The 13,742-nt window shown below is 32.7% G+C and overlaps 2 protein-coding genes across 2 annotated transcripts in view; one reads left to right on the top strand and one right to left on the bottom strand.

Annotated features, from left to right (window-relative positions):
• LOC143252196 (transmembrane protein 272-like) overlaps window positions 1-10,251 on the bottom strand; it is a 40,027-nt gene extending 29,776 nt beyond the window's left edge. The window contains exon 1 of the mRNA XM_076503948.1: window positions 10,114-10,251. Coding sequence (XP_076360063.1) covers window positions 10,114-10,158 — 45 coding nt within the window. The 5' untranslated portion in view covers window positions 10,159-10,251. The remainder of the gene's footprint in view (window positions 1-10,113) is intronic.
• Window positions 1-13,742, top strand: part of LOC143252195 (tryptophan 2,3-dioxygenase-like) — a 51,071-nt gene that overhangs the window by 6,045 nt on the left and 31,284 nt on the right. The window lies entirely within an intron of this gene.

Below are 13,742 nucleotides of genomic sequence, written 5' to 3'. Positions count from 1 at the left end.
CTGGTGATTTAAAAAGTTGCAAGTTTTTTTAAAATAAAAAATATCAAAAAAGAGAAAGAAAAATCGTAAATAACTTTTACCATGCCTTAGCAAATGTAATATGAGACTCATGCTGCATGGTTTTCCCATGCAATCTCTCACATTTTAAGCTTGGGAGAGAAGCAGTTTTATTTTTGTTTAGAGATGTTCCCTATGACAGTTTGAAACTACATCAAGCAAAATAAACCATTCAAACCTGCATTAAACACAGCAGTACTTTTCTCAGAGACCACCTGCTATGAACAAAACTTAAGGTTCTTCTTTGTTCTACATTAAATACCAGAAGGTTAATCTGCTTTACTTTAAACAGTTATTACAAATGTCTGTACCATTATGCATGTAAGATACCAGAAATGCTAAAAGTGAAAAGACTAGTGTTGTAAAGAATATGGTGTCCATGGAAGGGTTCATCAGTAAATATTCTTCCCAATAAATGTTTAGATAATATAGGAATAACTGGAATTTGGGGTTACAAAAAAGGACAAAAAATTAGAAATAGAAAAAAACACAAGCAATCATAATGTTCTAAGAATATCCAGACTGGTTGTTACCATTGTGGATATTCTTGATACATTATGAGATAATTTATGTGATTATCATAACTTTGAGTTTCATTAATGAGGATAAACTGAGACTCCAATCACTGTTCTTCTCATCACAGCAAATGAGTTCTTAGTCCTGGAAAGGGCTTCTTTGAGTCCTTCCTATCTAATAAAATCATGTTTTCACCTGCTTTTTCTTTCTTCTTTGGCAGTTAAACAAGGTCTCAAAGTACAATTTGGTATCCAAAAGGTGAAACTGTAACCAGTATGCAAGTCAAAAAAATTGTAGTACTGGAGGTTTGAAAAGATCTGCTTCCAAAAAACTGAATTTAGTTTGGTTAGTAAAGTAGAAGGTGCTAGTGTGAATTTTTTTTTTTTTTAATTACACAACTGGACTATTACAAGACCTATGTTGATGAACTTATTCAGGTTGCAACAAACCTGTGAATAACCTTGTTTATTATTTTCAAAATTTCCTATAAATTATTGGCAACAGACATAAGGATAATCTTGCTTATTAATTTCACATTTTCTATAAGTTATTAGCTTATTCTTAGTAACAGACATATCAATAATCTTGTTTATTATTTTCAAAAGTTCCTATAAGTTATTAGCCTATTCTTGAAATTATTGCCAAAAAGAAAAAAAGCACAGTTGTTTAATATCATTCCGACTACAGCATAACTATGCTAAAATGTAATGAATATTTTGAAACTGTAAAACTGAAGCAAATTTATAGCTGTTTCTAATTTAATCTCTGCTACTCCTTATTTAGTCTAATAACTAGTTGATTTCCGTAAAATATTAGATGTGTTATAAGAGTGATAGGCCAATCCTACTATATAATCTAACAAAACAACTTTTTAGTCAAACAAATATTATTCTAAGCTCACTGCATTTAGATTGGTCATTTAATGTTTTACTTTCTAATATTCTGTATAAATGAATTATTGTGTCTGTTGTTTGTGCTGGTTTATTATGGTAATTGTGAAATGTGGCATATTAAACTAACAAATTCTGGTTTATCTGTTAAAAAAATTAAACTACACTAAGTAAGCATGTTAGAAACTGTTGTATTCATTATTTATACATATAACAAACATTTTCTCTCTAATTGTAAAATACAATTTACTAGCCTTTATATACTTACATGTAAATATAATTTTGAATTTCCAACCTTAAACATTGTTTGTGCTATAGTTTTGAATTTAATATTTTCTTGGAATGTTAGTCTCTTAAAAAATCACAACAAATGTTCTGCACCACCCTTTTGTTTTGATATAACTAGTTCATGGAAGAGGCAACACAGAATTCTGGTCATGTAAGTGTAAGCCTTATTAAATGATTACTGTGATATATAACCATGGCATGAAGCAAGTTTGATTATCTACACTCTATTTGAAGGGCATTAACTACATGCAGAAGATATGAATGAAAATTTTGAGAAATACTTTTGAGTAAATCTAAACGAAGACATTCTTATTTAATCATGGCAGAAACAAACCTGACAGTTTTTGAGCCATTGCGATACGAAAAATTGTAAAACGTTTAACATTTTCATATAATCTTATGTTAGTTTCTCATTATGAAAAATTATATTAAAAGTAATAATTAAATTTAATAATATAAATTACTTAACATGGCATCTAAAGACAAGAAAGAACCTGTTGGTTCAAAAAGGCTTTCTCATTCACTGAATAAATACACTTAGCCAAAATCTTAAGGCCAATGAACATAAAGAAAAAAATGTGCATTTTCCATTGTTAGACTCAACCACTTATCTGAGTAGAGCTTCAAAAAGATGAAAATAAGAAAAGGAAAAATAAAAATAAAAAACTTTTTTAGCATTTAATAAGGAAAATGTGAACACTATGAAATTAGCCTAAATACTAGCTGGTCAAAAGTTTAAGACCATAACAAAAAAAGTCCTAAACAGGGAAGGAAATGCCCAACAAGGTCTCAGTAGTGAGTTGCATGGCCATCATTGTGAATAACTTCAAACATTCACTTTGGCATGGTTGGCATAAGCATTTGCAGAAGGCTGACTAGAATGTTATTCCAAGTTGCAAAGATGGTTTCATGAAGATCATGCATGCACTGTTTGGAATTGATGTCCATTTCTATAAACTTCCCTTGCCATCCACCCCCAAACATTTTCAATGGGGTTCAGTTCAGGCCAACACACTGGATGGTCCAAAAGAATCAAGTTATTTGCCTTGAAAATGTCCTTTGTCCTGCAGGCATTGTGAATTGCAGCATTGTCCTGCTAAAAAATCCAGTCATTTCTACACAAGCAAGAGCCTTCAGTCAATAGGGATGCTCTCTCCAACATGCCAATGTGGCCAGCTGCTGTTTGACACCCCTGTATAACCTGAAGCTCCATTGTTTCATGGAAGGAGACTCCAGATCATGATGGAATCTCCTCAACTGTGTTGTGTAGAAAATGTCTCCAGTGGGATATTCTTATCATGCCAGTAATGTTGGAAGCCATTTGGAACATCCAGATTAAATTTTTTCCTCATCAGAGAACAAAACCTTCTTCCACTTTTCTACATCCATGTTTGGCACTTCTCAACAAAGTTTAATCAAATTGTTTTGTGGTGTGGAAGGAGGCATGACCTTTGAAGATGTTTACAGTTTTTAAAGCCTTTCTGTCACAGATGCCATATTATTGTTCTTGAGCTACATTCTGCATCCGTAAGGGTCTTAATCTGGCTTGACAATCGGCTGGTGTCTTGCTGGACAACCCATCAAATCCACCTGCTAAACACCAGTGAAATTTTCTTGAGTCAACATTTATGGTAAAAGACTGTTTTGAACTTTATTTGTTTTAAAGGAGACAAGAAACTTGACAAATGTTATCAGAATGATACAATTCTAAAATGTCAAGTTACTAATTACTGGATTAAATGCATCATAAAACTGCATATAATATATTGATATAGATAAGGAAGAAGGCAAGCTAATTGAATTTTAGAGTTCATGGGTAAAAAAGTGCAAAACAATAATTATTGGAGTCCCCTAAAACTATAATTTTGTTATTAGTAGTGCACCTCTTCAAATGACTTATTGTAGTTAATGTCACATTAATAATATTAATCCTGTCATGAATGTTATGTCACCATGTTTGTTGACTTGCATTCATAATTTTATTGAACTGCTATTTTATGAATTTGTTAATAAATTTTGTATCAGATTGCAGATAATTCAAATTTTAGTATTATAAAATCAGTTAATTTCTTAATTTAAAAGTAAATACTAAAAGAATACATCCAAATATGGATTTTAGCAAGCCACATTTGTATGTTAAATGCAGCACTAGTTAAAATTCAATGTTTGTGATGTCAAAATACTAAGGATTATTTAATATGAATTAGGAACTCATATTAACCAACAATGACAAGCTAGAATGTAAAATAAGAACACCATATGTTTTCATTTTGTCGAGAGATGGTTTTTATGCTGAAACAAACACAGCGGCCCTGATCACCTCTTTCCTATTTCAAAACGGTCGCTCATATACATTTACTTCAATATATGATATGTGAATAAACAACTGATAGTTTAGAATGTCTCTAGTAGTTTTCTCAGTCATTTAAATGTATCAGAAGTCTACCTCATTCTTTCTACCTCAAGGAGGTAGGTTGTCTCTTTAGTTTGCTCAAAAATTTAATTTTTTTAGACCTAAATACAGCTTACTTATTAACCTTAATAAATTATAGTGGAATTTTAGGGGATCAGTATAATTATGATTTTTTGGTTATTCAACTATGTACATAAAAACACAGTTGAATAACCAAAAAAATTGTAAAAGGTTTAGCAACCCATGTGAAGCAACAACTGAGTAAATAGGTCATAGTTAAATGTTTTACTTCTTTATTAAATGTTCTACATTTTAAGAAAAATTTAATAACTTATTTCTAAACAGTAATATGTGTGTGTGTGTGTGTGTGTGTGTGTGTATAATGTATAATAATTGAAATGTGAGTGTGGGGTTACTTTGTAAATACTAAAGATCACTACATTACTGGACAGTGTAACATGAGTGCATGTCACATGCACCCCATATTAATGCAACTTCTGTAATGTTAGCCAGTTGTGACTGGAAGGTCAATATAATAAAAATATATAACATTACAATACTTAAGTTATCTAGACTAAAAATTTGCATTTTCACATAATAATTTGTCATTCTACAATTAAAAATCATAACTTGCATTTATTTCCCAAGTTTATTATTATTACTTTTTTATGGTGATTATGAGGTTAGTCAAATTTATAGATCCCACATAGTTAGTGCAGAGAAAATAATAGAAAATATTGTCTTACTGAAAATAAACATTTGAAGTGATTTAGGAAGTTGTAGAAATTACACAAATAATATTTGAGCTGTTTTGAGACAAAGAATAGTGTTTGTTAATCATAACACGAAAATAACTTCAAGCTCAACTGGCAACAAAACAGACTTGATATTTTCATAAACAAATCTTTAGTAAAATACTTCATTGGGAAATTAATTTTTTGTGTACAAAAACTTGCAATATTTACTAAAAATCTACCAAATTTTGTGAAGATGCAAATACTGCTTCATAAGTCATAGTATAAATACTTTGTGTGCAAATGTGTATGTGAACTCGTATTATACCAAGCCTGTCTCCAAAGGGTTCATAATTCCATAAATACTTGCATTCTTAGAGCTTAAACCCATTAAGTGCAATAGAGACAGTGATTAGTAGATGTTTGCCACTAACATTAAAGTCTTGAGCATGTTTCATTTGTTCCATAGTGAATTGAAGAAGGTCAAGGAAGTGATTAAAAAAAAAAGATCAATCATAGGGCGTCAGCCCCTCGTCTTCTTGGAGACAAAGAACAAATGAGTAAAGAAACTTGGCTAAGAAGGATCCACTCATTCTACAGTACCATTGTGAAAAGAGTTGAGAATTGTTTTGGACAAAGGCTGGCTGGAAATGGGATCATATGGAGAAGGAAGGAAACAGAGTGAGGTGACAGGGAAGTTGTCCACAAAATACCAATGACTGACCTTAGACCTGTGAAACAGAATCTAGTGAAGGAGAGAAAGGAGGAAGATAAGACAAATGGGAATCTAATAAGGTAAGGTAGAAGTACAAATAAACAGACTTGAATCTGAATTCTAATGAGTCAAGAAGGTTCCCGAAGACATCTTGCCTTAAAAATGGAGTCACACACAATTTCCTTAAGGAGGTTGAAGTAGACAGACATGGGGCAAAAAGTGTGTTCCAACCCAAGAAATCCCAACAATAGGTGAGGCATGTTTAGAGAGGAAGAGTGCTAGAGAACAATCATGGTGGAGTAGAAAACATCAGAACACAAGTTTCCACTAAAAACTCTTCAAAGGAATAATGAAAAGTTTCAGACAACAGATGAATGGAAGATGGATAAGAGACCTGAGGATAGGAAAATAGAACCAAAGTATTGGGATTTGAACCCTTCAGAGGTAGAAGAGAATCTAATTGTTGTGAATTCAAAAAAAAAAGCTCAAGCCAACGATAAGTCAAAGCATGGGCTTCTATGTTATGTGGAGATTGAGGCATAATGAATTCAGATTGTAACCAGGCAACAAATTAATTGGCACAAACAATTATTTGGCAAGGGAGGGAAAGAACATTTAATTGGGCCAAATGTATCTCACTTAAAAGGAATTTAGAGGAATCAAAGAGACTGGGAGATAGAGATAAAACAAACCTGGTTGATCAACTTCAGGAAAGGAGAAAGTCTGGACACATCTACTGGAGATAAAAATGACTTTGTGGCATAGAATAAATGGGGGAGGAAACATGCTGTAAAAATCATCCTCTTGTGTAAGTACCCCTGAATAAGGTATGACAGGATGATTTTTAGGCAAATTTGAAGACTACATGAAAATAACTTCTGATGAACCAATGCCTTTGTAAGCAAGTTAATGGTAACTGCTATAGCAACCAGTGACATTAGTAAATATTAAACTCTGAATTCATGATAACTATGAGTAAATAAACTAAGAATTCCACACAAGGAGTTAAACAGAATTAATTAAAAGACAAAGACATGAAAAGTTGGAAGATTAAAGTGTAACAAACCAAGCAAAAAAAAGGTTCAAAAAGAAGTAACTGACTGAAATTCCATAAGTACAAAAAATAAAAATTGTGGTATTGGAAGTACATGATAATGAAACATTTAGGTCACATATTTAATATGGAAGGAAGCCCACTCAATAATATTTTATAACAGTAAATAACTAACTGAAGCCATAGAGATAGTTTTATTTTAGTAAAGCTAAAATAATTTTTTTAAACAAATATATATTTGTTTTCTGTATAATGATAAAATGCTATATGACAAAACTATACAACATAATTTTATTAAAGACTTAATTATAATGTTTGTGAATGCCAAGTTTGAACTGCCTACAAGGCTGATGAATCAGTTGCAAAAGATTACCACCTATGCTATTTACATAATGACATGGGAGTCTCTACTTTTGCCTTGTACAAATTCAGTATCAAGTTTAAGGTTTTAGAAATTTAGGTTTTTTTAATAATGTTTCCAATATAACAGAGAGCTTAAAATTTCTTACTTTCACTTGAGAAAATAAAATAAGGGTTAGAAGTATATCAGAACAGCTGGTATGGGTATTCAGGTTAACCTAGGAAGGTCAAAGTGTTGTTCTCTGCTTATCAAAAAAAGTGTAAACACCTATACCAGCCATTCTATGATACATTTTTATTTTAAGCGAGTTTTTCATCATCAAGAAGGATTAAGTGATTTTACCAATGTTTCCAAAATTATTTAGGTTTATTAATAGGATAATGTATTCTTGTTGGGTTTTTTTGGGTTATATTCAGAAGAATGAAAGAGAACAAACTTGAGATTTTATAAAAGGCTAAGCCAGTTATATTTATAGATTATATATAATACAATACCAAATGCAGAGAGAATTTATAAGTTTTGAAAGCAAGATGGAGTGCATGAACCATGGAACTTTAAAGTTACACATTTTTTTTTTTGGCCTAGGTAAACCATTGTAACTTTCCATGGAAAGTCTCAGACTATATTTATCTCCAAGTTAAATTGTTAATTTACAAAAAGAAAACTTTTTGCTTTATGGAAATGTAGGTAATAAAGTAAAAGCAACATTTTATGTTGTGCTATTTCATATAGGGTCATTAGCTTATGAAATTAAATCATAGACAGTAGTGAAGACTGAGGATAGACCAAAACCCCCCTCATGTAAACTGCAATGTAGAACACATACCCCTTAGTAAAAGTGGAAGATAGAAAAAAAGCACACCTTTTCTATTTCTTTTAAAATACCCTAGGTAATCACTGCTTTGCTTACCTGAGTGACTATTGTGTGATCTACATTGGATGGTGGCAACATATGGTTTTTGTGAGCTTTGTAGCATTTTTAAAAATTGGTTATATGCTCTGAATTACCAGAAAAAAAAAATCAGTCTCTCTTCAACCATTATGGAGATCATAAAGAACAATAAATGAGGTTCCAAACTGTGTACGGAAGGCTATTTAAAAAAGAACAGTACATAAATATGTTGGGAATGTTCTCACAAGAAGGCACTGTTTTGCAAAGGTTGTGCTCATACAGACTTTGAGACTAAGAAACTACTTTCTGTGACTGAAAACAACCACGACCCATATCATAACAAGGTGAAGACAGCTAAGGTGAATAACACCATAATAAAAATTATGAGTTAAACATTTCATGTTATTTTTTGTGCTCGAGGCTTCTGTCCTACACTCATGAAGACAGACACCATACAGGAGTTTAAAAGGGAAGATAATGAATTTCTGAAAAATATAGAGAATTTGTTTGTTTTTGTCCTCTCTCAAGTGTAAGTATATAGGTACAGTCTGGGAAAAACAAATGGTTCCTGTTGTTCGTGTGTTATGTTTCCCTTGATAGATGTGTTACTTTTTATTAATATCAATAAATCTCAACATCTCCTATTTCATCAACAAAGTTTGCATTCTTATAAACTTGACTTGTTTCTGACTGATAATCCTGCTCAGCCTATTCATACAGTTAGAAATATTTTTTAGTTGGGAATACAGACTTTAGAAGAAATAGACTCTCATTGCCTTTGATCATACACAACTAAAACATCAGTTTCACTTAATTTACCTTCTAGTACATTTAACCACCCAATATTCTCATATCATGTAGTTAATGAATGTTTACCACCCTATAACCACAACTTGACTACTGATGGGTTCCAATAAAAATATCTAAGATAATAACCCCATAATCAGTGAAATTCAAGAGCTCTTACACATCTAGGTAAGATCTTACACATTCTTTTTACACATATTGAGTGTAAAAATATAATGTAATCCTCCAGAATTTCAGCTTCTTCAACATTATGAGAAAGCAGACTAAAACAGTCAACCTCTCTAAAAATTAAGGTCTCTCATAGCACAAAGTTTATACATTTCTGTTAGTATTAATATCTTGAAAAAAACAAAACTTGGAAAAATGCCAATATATGATTCTACTCCATTTCATTTTGGAAGCCATCAATTACACAACCACTACATTTTTAACTTTACCAATGTTATTGATATCAATATTGTTTTGGAACTTTAAAATCTTCTGGCTCATTTTTTCCTTAAAATCTCTTCCCTCTTTTGCACAAGTTAGTGTCAGAATACCAACAGTTAATCTACTATTACCAAACCCTTATTTTTATGCCTATTTTCACTGTGGTTGATTAGTTTTAAAAAAACTTTCCATAACACTTAATCTTATTAAAATTATTAATGGATTAATTTTATTCCTGAAATTTAAAAAGAAAATTTTTCATTTTGGGAACTGGTAATGTAATCAGTGAAGTAAAGCCTGGTTCTTAAGATTTATGCTGAACAGGCAGTTGTGATTGAAAATACAGTACATACAGTTCAGTACAAGTTGATTTAACTGTGGAGAACGTGATTAAGAAACCGTTTAAAAATTACACATGCTTAGATAAAAATGAGAGAAATACTTGAAAGTGGAGGTCATGTCATGGGCTTTATAAAACGTAATGCTTAGAGATTATTTATCAGATATCAGTCGCCTTGCTTTTTTTCAATAATTTAATTCTAATAGGAAACTCATATGAAATGATTCCCAGTTAAGATCCTAGTACAAGCAGTAGTCCTACTACCAGCCGGCGGAATTTTTAAACACTTTCCAACAATCTCACTTTTCAGTTTCTGAGGTAAGGAGCTCTAGACCGTACACAATATTCCACATGTGGCGTAAAATATGAGAATCTATTTAGAGTTTTAATCTGTATTCAGTTTTAAGTTCAACATTTCTGTAGATACAAATTACAACCTAAAAGTAAAAGAAAAGAGAAAAATAAATATCCTATTTGCCCTGCCACTAGCAACAACATATTACTTGGATGGCATTAATAACAAGTGTTATCAAAATATGTAACCAATAAGCAGTAAATACTGTTCATTGACCTTAATTATTTAACAACTTCGTACATTTTACAAGTTTCATTCAAACCTGATACGAAGTCAGATGAACTTCTTCTCCTACTGGAGTCGCCATTATAACACTAATGCTGGGTGCTTCTATCTGTCCTCTAGTGTAAGTTTTTTCAAAGTTATATAATGTGACTGTCAATCCTATTATTTCTTGATAAATTTTAAATAATTTGCAAGGTAAGCCAAGTTTATGAAAAATAACACCAGGATGTAAAAATATAGCACGTATTTTGATTTAATTACGCAAGTAAAAATATTACTAAAATTATAAATATGACGTTCTTTTAATAGTTTTAATAGCAAAGCCACATTAAGCTATCTTCTGTGTCCATCGAGGGAAATCGAACCTCTCGTTTTAGCAGTGTAAATTCGAAGATTTACCCCTGCTCCAAAGGGGACCAACACTCGATAAAATCAAGTTAGAGTGTGTTGGATTTTCTAAAAATTTTCCTGTAAATTATCATGAGGAAAGTTACTTAAATAAAAAAATCGTTGTTGTATTAATAAATATTATTGAATAACAAACTGTTATGCTAACTTTCTAAATCGGGTTCGAATCCCCAAAACACTAAACATGCTCGTCCTTTCAGCCGTAGGGGCGTTATAATTGTAAGGTTAATCTCACCATCCGTTGATAAAACAGTAGCCCAAGAGTTGGCGGTGAGTGGTGATGACTAGCTGTCTTCCCTCTAGTCTTTCACTGCTTTTTATTTATTTCAACCTGAACAGAATCTTATGCAACAAAGAAGCTGAAACGCCAAGTCATATTACCAGCATCTTTAATTTAGAACGGCTGACCAGAAGAAAGGCAACCAGTCAGCAGTACACACCATCCTACACGGCAACGTTTAGTCGAATACTGAAACTGACTGTCACGGCTATAACATACTTCTTCCTCACAACAGCTCGTTGCAACTCGTTTGTTTTACAGTCCACAACCCATCACACTAACCACTGAGCCATATTTGGGCGATATATTTGGTACTGGTTTCTACAGTATATATAATGAGGCTAGAAATACCATCCATTAATGTTATTACATACAATGTTTTTAGAAACATTTATCGATTTTTATTACAGCATGATAGAGTGTGCAATATTTATAATGCAGTGAGCTTCATATTATTCATATTATTTTATATGAATGACAGATAATTTACAAACTTAAGAGGAAGTAGGAATTTGAAAATACCAATTATTGTAGTTATACGAATTAATAAAGCACAACTAAAAATTGCTTCTTGTATAGATAGTACGATACATTAGAGAAAGGTTTCTGTTCGCTCTTGTCAATGTGAAAAGTTTCTGTTCACTCCTTTCAATCCCACTATTTGTTGATAAAAGAGTTGCCCAAGAGTTGGCGGTAGGTCTTACACTGTTAAATTAGGAACGGCTAGCGCAGATAGTCTTCTTGTAGCTTTGCGAGAAATTAATAAAAACAGAAAACACTCCTGTTAACGTGCACAGATTTTGTTCACTATGTGTAGTTGTTGTTACTGATGCAAACGTTGCCTTCTAGGATATCACGTTATATATATGTAGAAACGGCTCGTTTGGGTTGAGAAAATTTTATACGTTTCGATTTTCTTCGGTCATCGTCAAGTTCATAAAGAAAGGAAGAGGTAACTGACCGGAAGCTGACCGTGTATACATGCTTTACTGATAACTCTCTATTACTATACATTGCAGTGTCAGCATGGCATGACTATGTCTGATGGTTTGTACATCACAGTCCTTTTAAGAAAGGATACTCATGCAATTAATTGTGTAAAGTCTGGTTCATGTCAGTTTCAGTGACGAGTGTCTTTAATACAGTAAACAACTCAAGAACAACTAGCGACACAGATTTAATACATAATTAATCAATTAATACATTCCAATAATATCTGGCAATGCTTGTATTTTTTTTAATGTTACTATTAAAATATATAATCAGTATAAAAGTTGGCATAGTCGGCTTTGTTATTATAATTTACAATGAACAGTTGTTAAAAATTTGTGAATGTTCGTAAATGCAACGTGAAGATTAGCTGTTTTGACCAATAAAACAAACATATACACCTCCGGTTCGTATACGACATTTTTTTTCGAAGTTTGCGCAAATGTTCTTCTTTGGTTGCACCAGAACATTTGCTAACACTAATAACTCACTTGTATATTAATAAAAATGATTAAAGAACAGCAAAATATATATCTTAAAAAACTGACTGGTTTCTGACAAGCCAAGTTTGTCAATCTTAAGTGACGGAGTAAAACTATCCTCAGAGTCCTGTACGTTCAAGTTTAAAAGTTAAAAGTGCATAGATGTTTAAGTTAAACAAGGTTTGTTTGTTTGGAATTTCGCGCAAAGCTGTATGAGAGTTGTCTGTACTAGCTGTTTCTAACTTAGCAGTGTAAGATTAGAAGGAAGGCAACTAATGTTCACCACTCACCGCCAACTCTTGGGCTACTTTTTTACCAACGAATAGTAGGATTGAACGTCACATTATAATGCCCCACGGCTGAAAGGGTGAGCATATGTGGTGTGACGGGGAATCAAACCCGCGGAGTCGAGTACCTTAACCACCTGGCCATGTCGGGCCAAAATTAAACAAAAGAACACCTGAGAAGTGCAGTAACTTTCAAAACTCTCAAAGAAAGGGGTACAGCATGGACAGGTGGTCAGGGCACTCGATTCGTAATTCGAGTGTCGAGGGTTCGATTCACCGTCACACCAAACATGCTCGCTCTTTCAACCGTGGGGGCGTTATATATGTGACGATCAATTCCAAGTAAAAGAGAATCTCAACAGTTGTCGGTGTGTGGTGATGACTAGCTGCCTCCACTCTAGTCTTACACTGCTAAATTAGGGAGGGCTAGCGCAAATAGCCCTTGTGTAGCTTTCCGCGAAATTCAAACCAAATTCACAGAATGTTAAAGAAGTTGCAAGTAGCACTAAACCTGATTCTCGAACAGAAAACATTAATTATCTCAGATTCAATCTCGTTTACCATTAATAATATTTCTACCATCCTTTTGTCTCTTTGGAATTTTTGTACAGTAATGAAGATGTAAAGTGTATTTTGCCTCCCCCCCCGCTAGTACAGCGGTAAGTCTCTGGATTTATAACACTAAAATCAGGGGTTCGATTCCTCTCGGTGGGATCAGCAGATAGCCCAATGTGGCTTTGATATAAGAAAATACACATTTTGGCTGGGAATTTTATTAAAAACTAAGATAATATAAAAAATAAAAGTTTAATGGTAAGTTCACATTACAAGTTTCCTTCATAGCAAAATAATTATTGTTGCTGTTTGGCAATAAGCACAAAGAAGAGTGCTGACTATCTTTGTTAGTTTCACCACAAGTATCGGAACCCGGTTTATAGCGTTCTAAGTCCGCAGAAATACCGTGCTGTCACTGTGGGGAACGAAAGAGTTAACGGTGCTGTTAGAAGCAACGTGTTTTATAGCTTACATATTAGTAAGCTTTAAAACAACACAGTGAAAAATAATTTATTTCGATCAGTTCTACGGACCCAGTGATTCATGATGGAATAGTTTTTTTCAAATATCATTAGACACGGTGAAAGGTGAAATTTTTATCAGGTTTAATAAATTACCAAGTTATGTATTATGTGACGTCTTAATAGTTTCACCGATAACACAC

The sequence above is a fragment of the Tachypleus tridentatus genome, chromosome 6, assembly GCF_004210375.1.
Source record: "Tachypleus tridentatus isolate NWPU-2018 chromosome 6, ASM421037v1, whole genome shotgun sequence".
Lineage (NCBI taxonomy): Eukaryota > Metazoa > Arthropoda > Merostomata > Xiphosura > Limulidae > Tachypleus > Tachypleus tridentatus.
The sequence above is the reverse complement of the archived record's forward strand: the minus strand, read 5'-3'. Positions and strand labels throughout refer to the sequence as shown.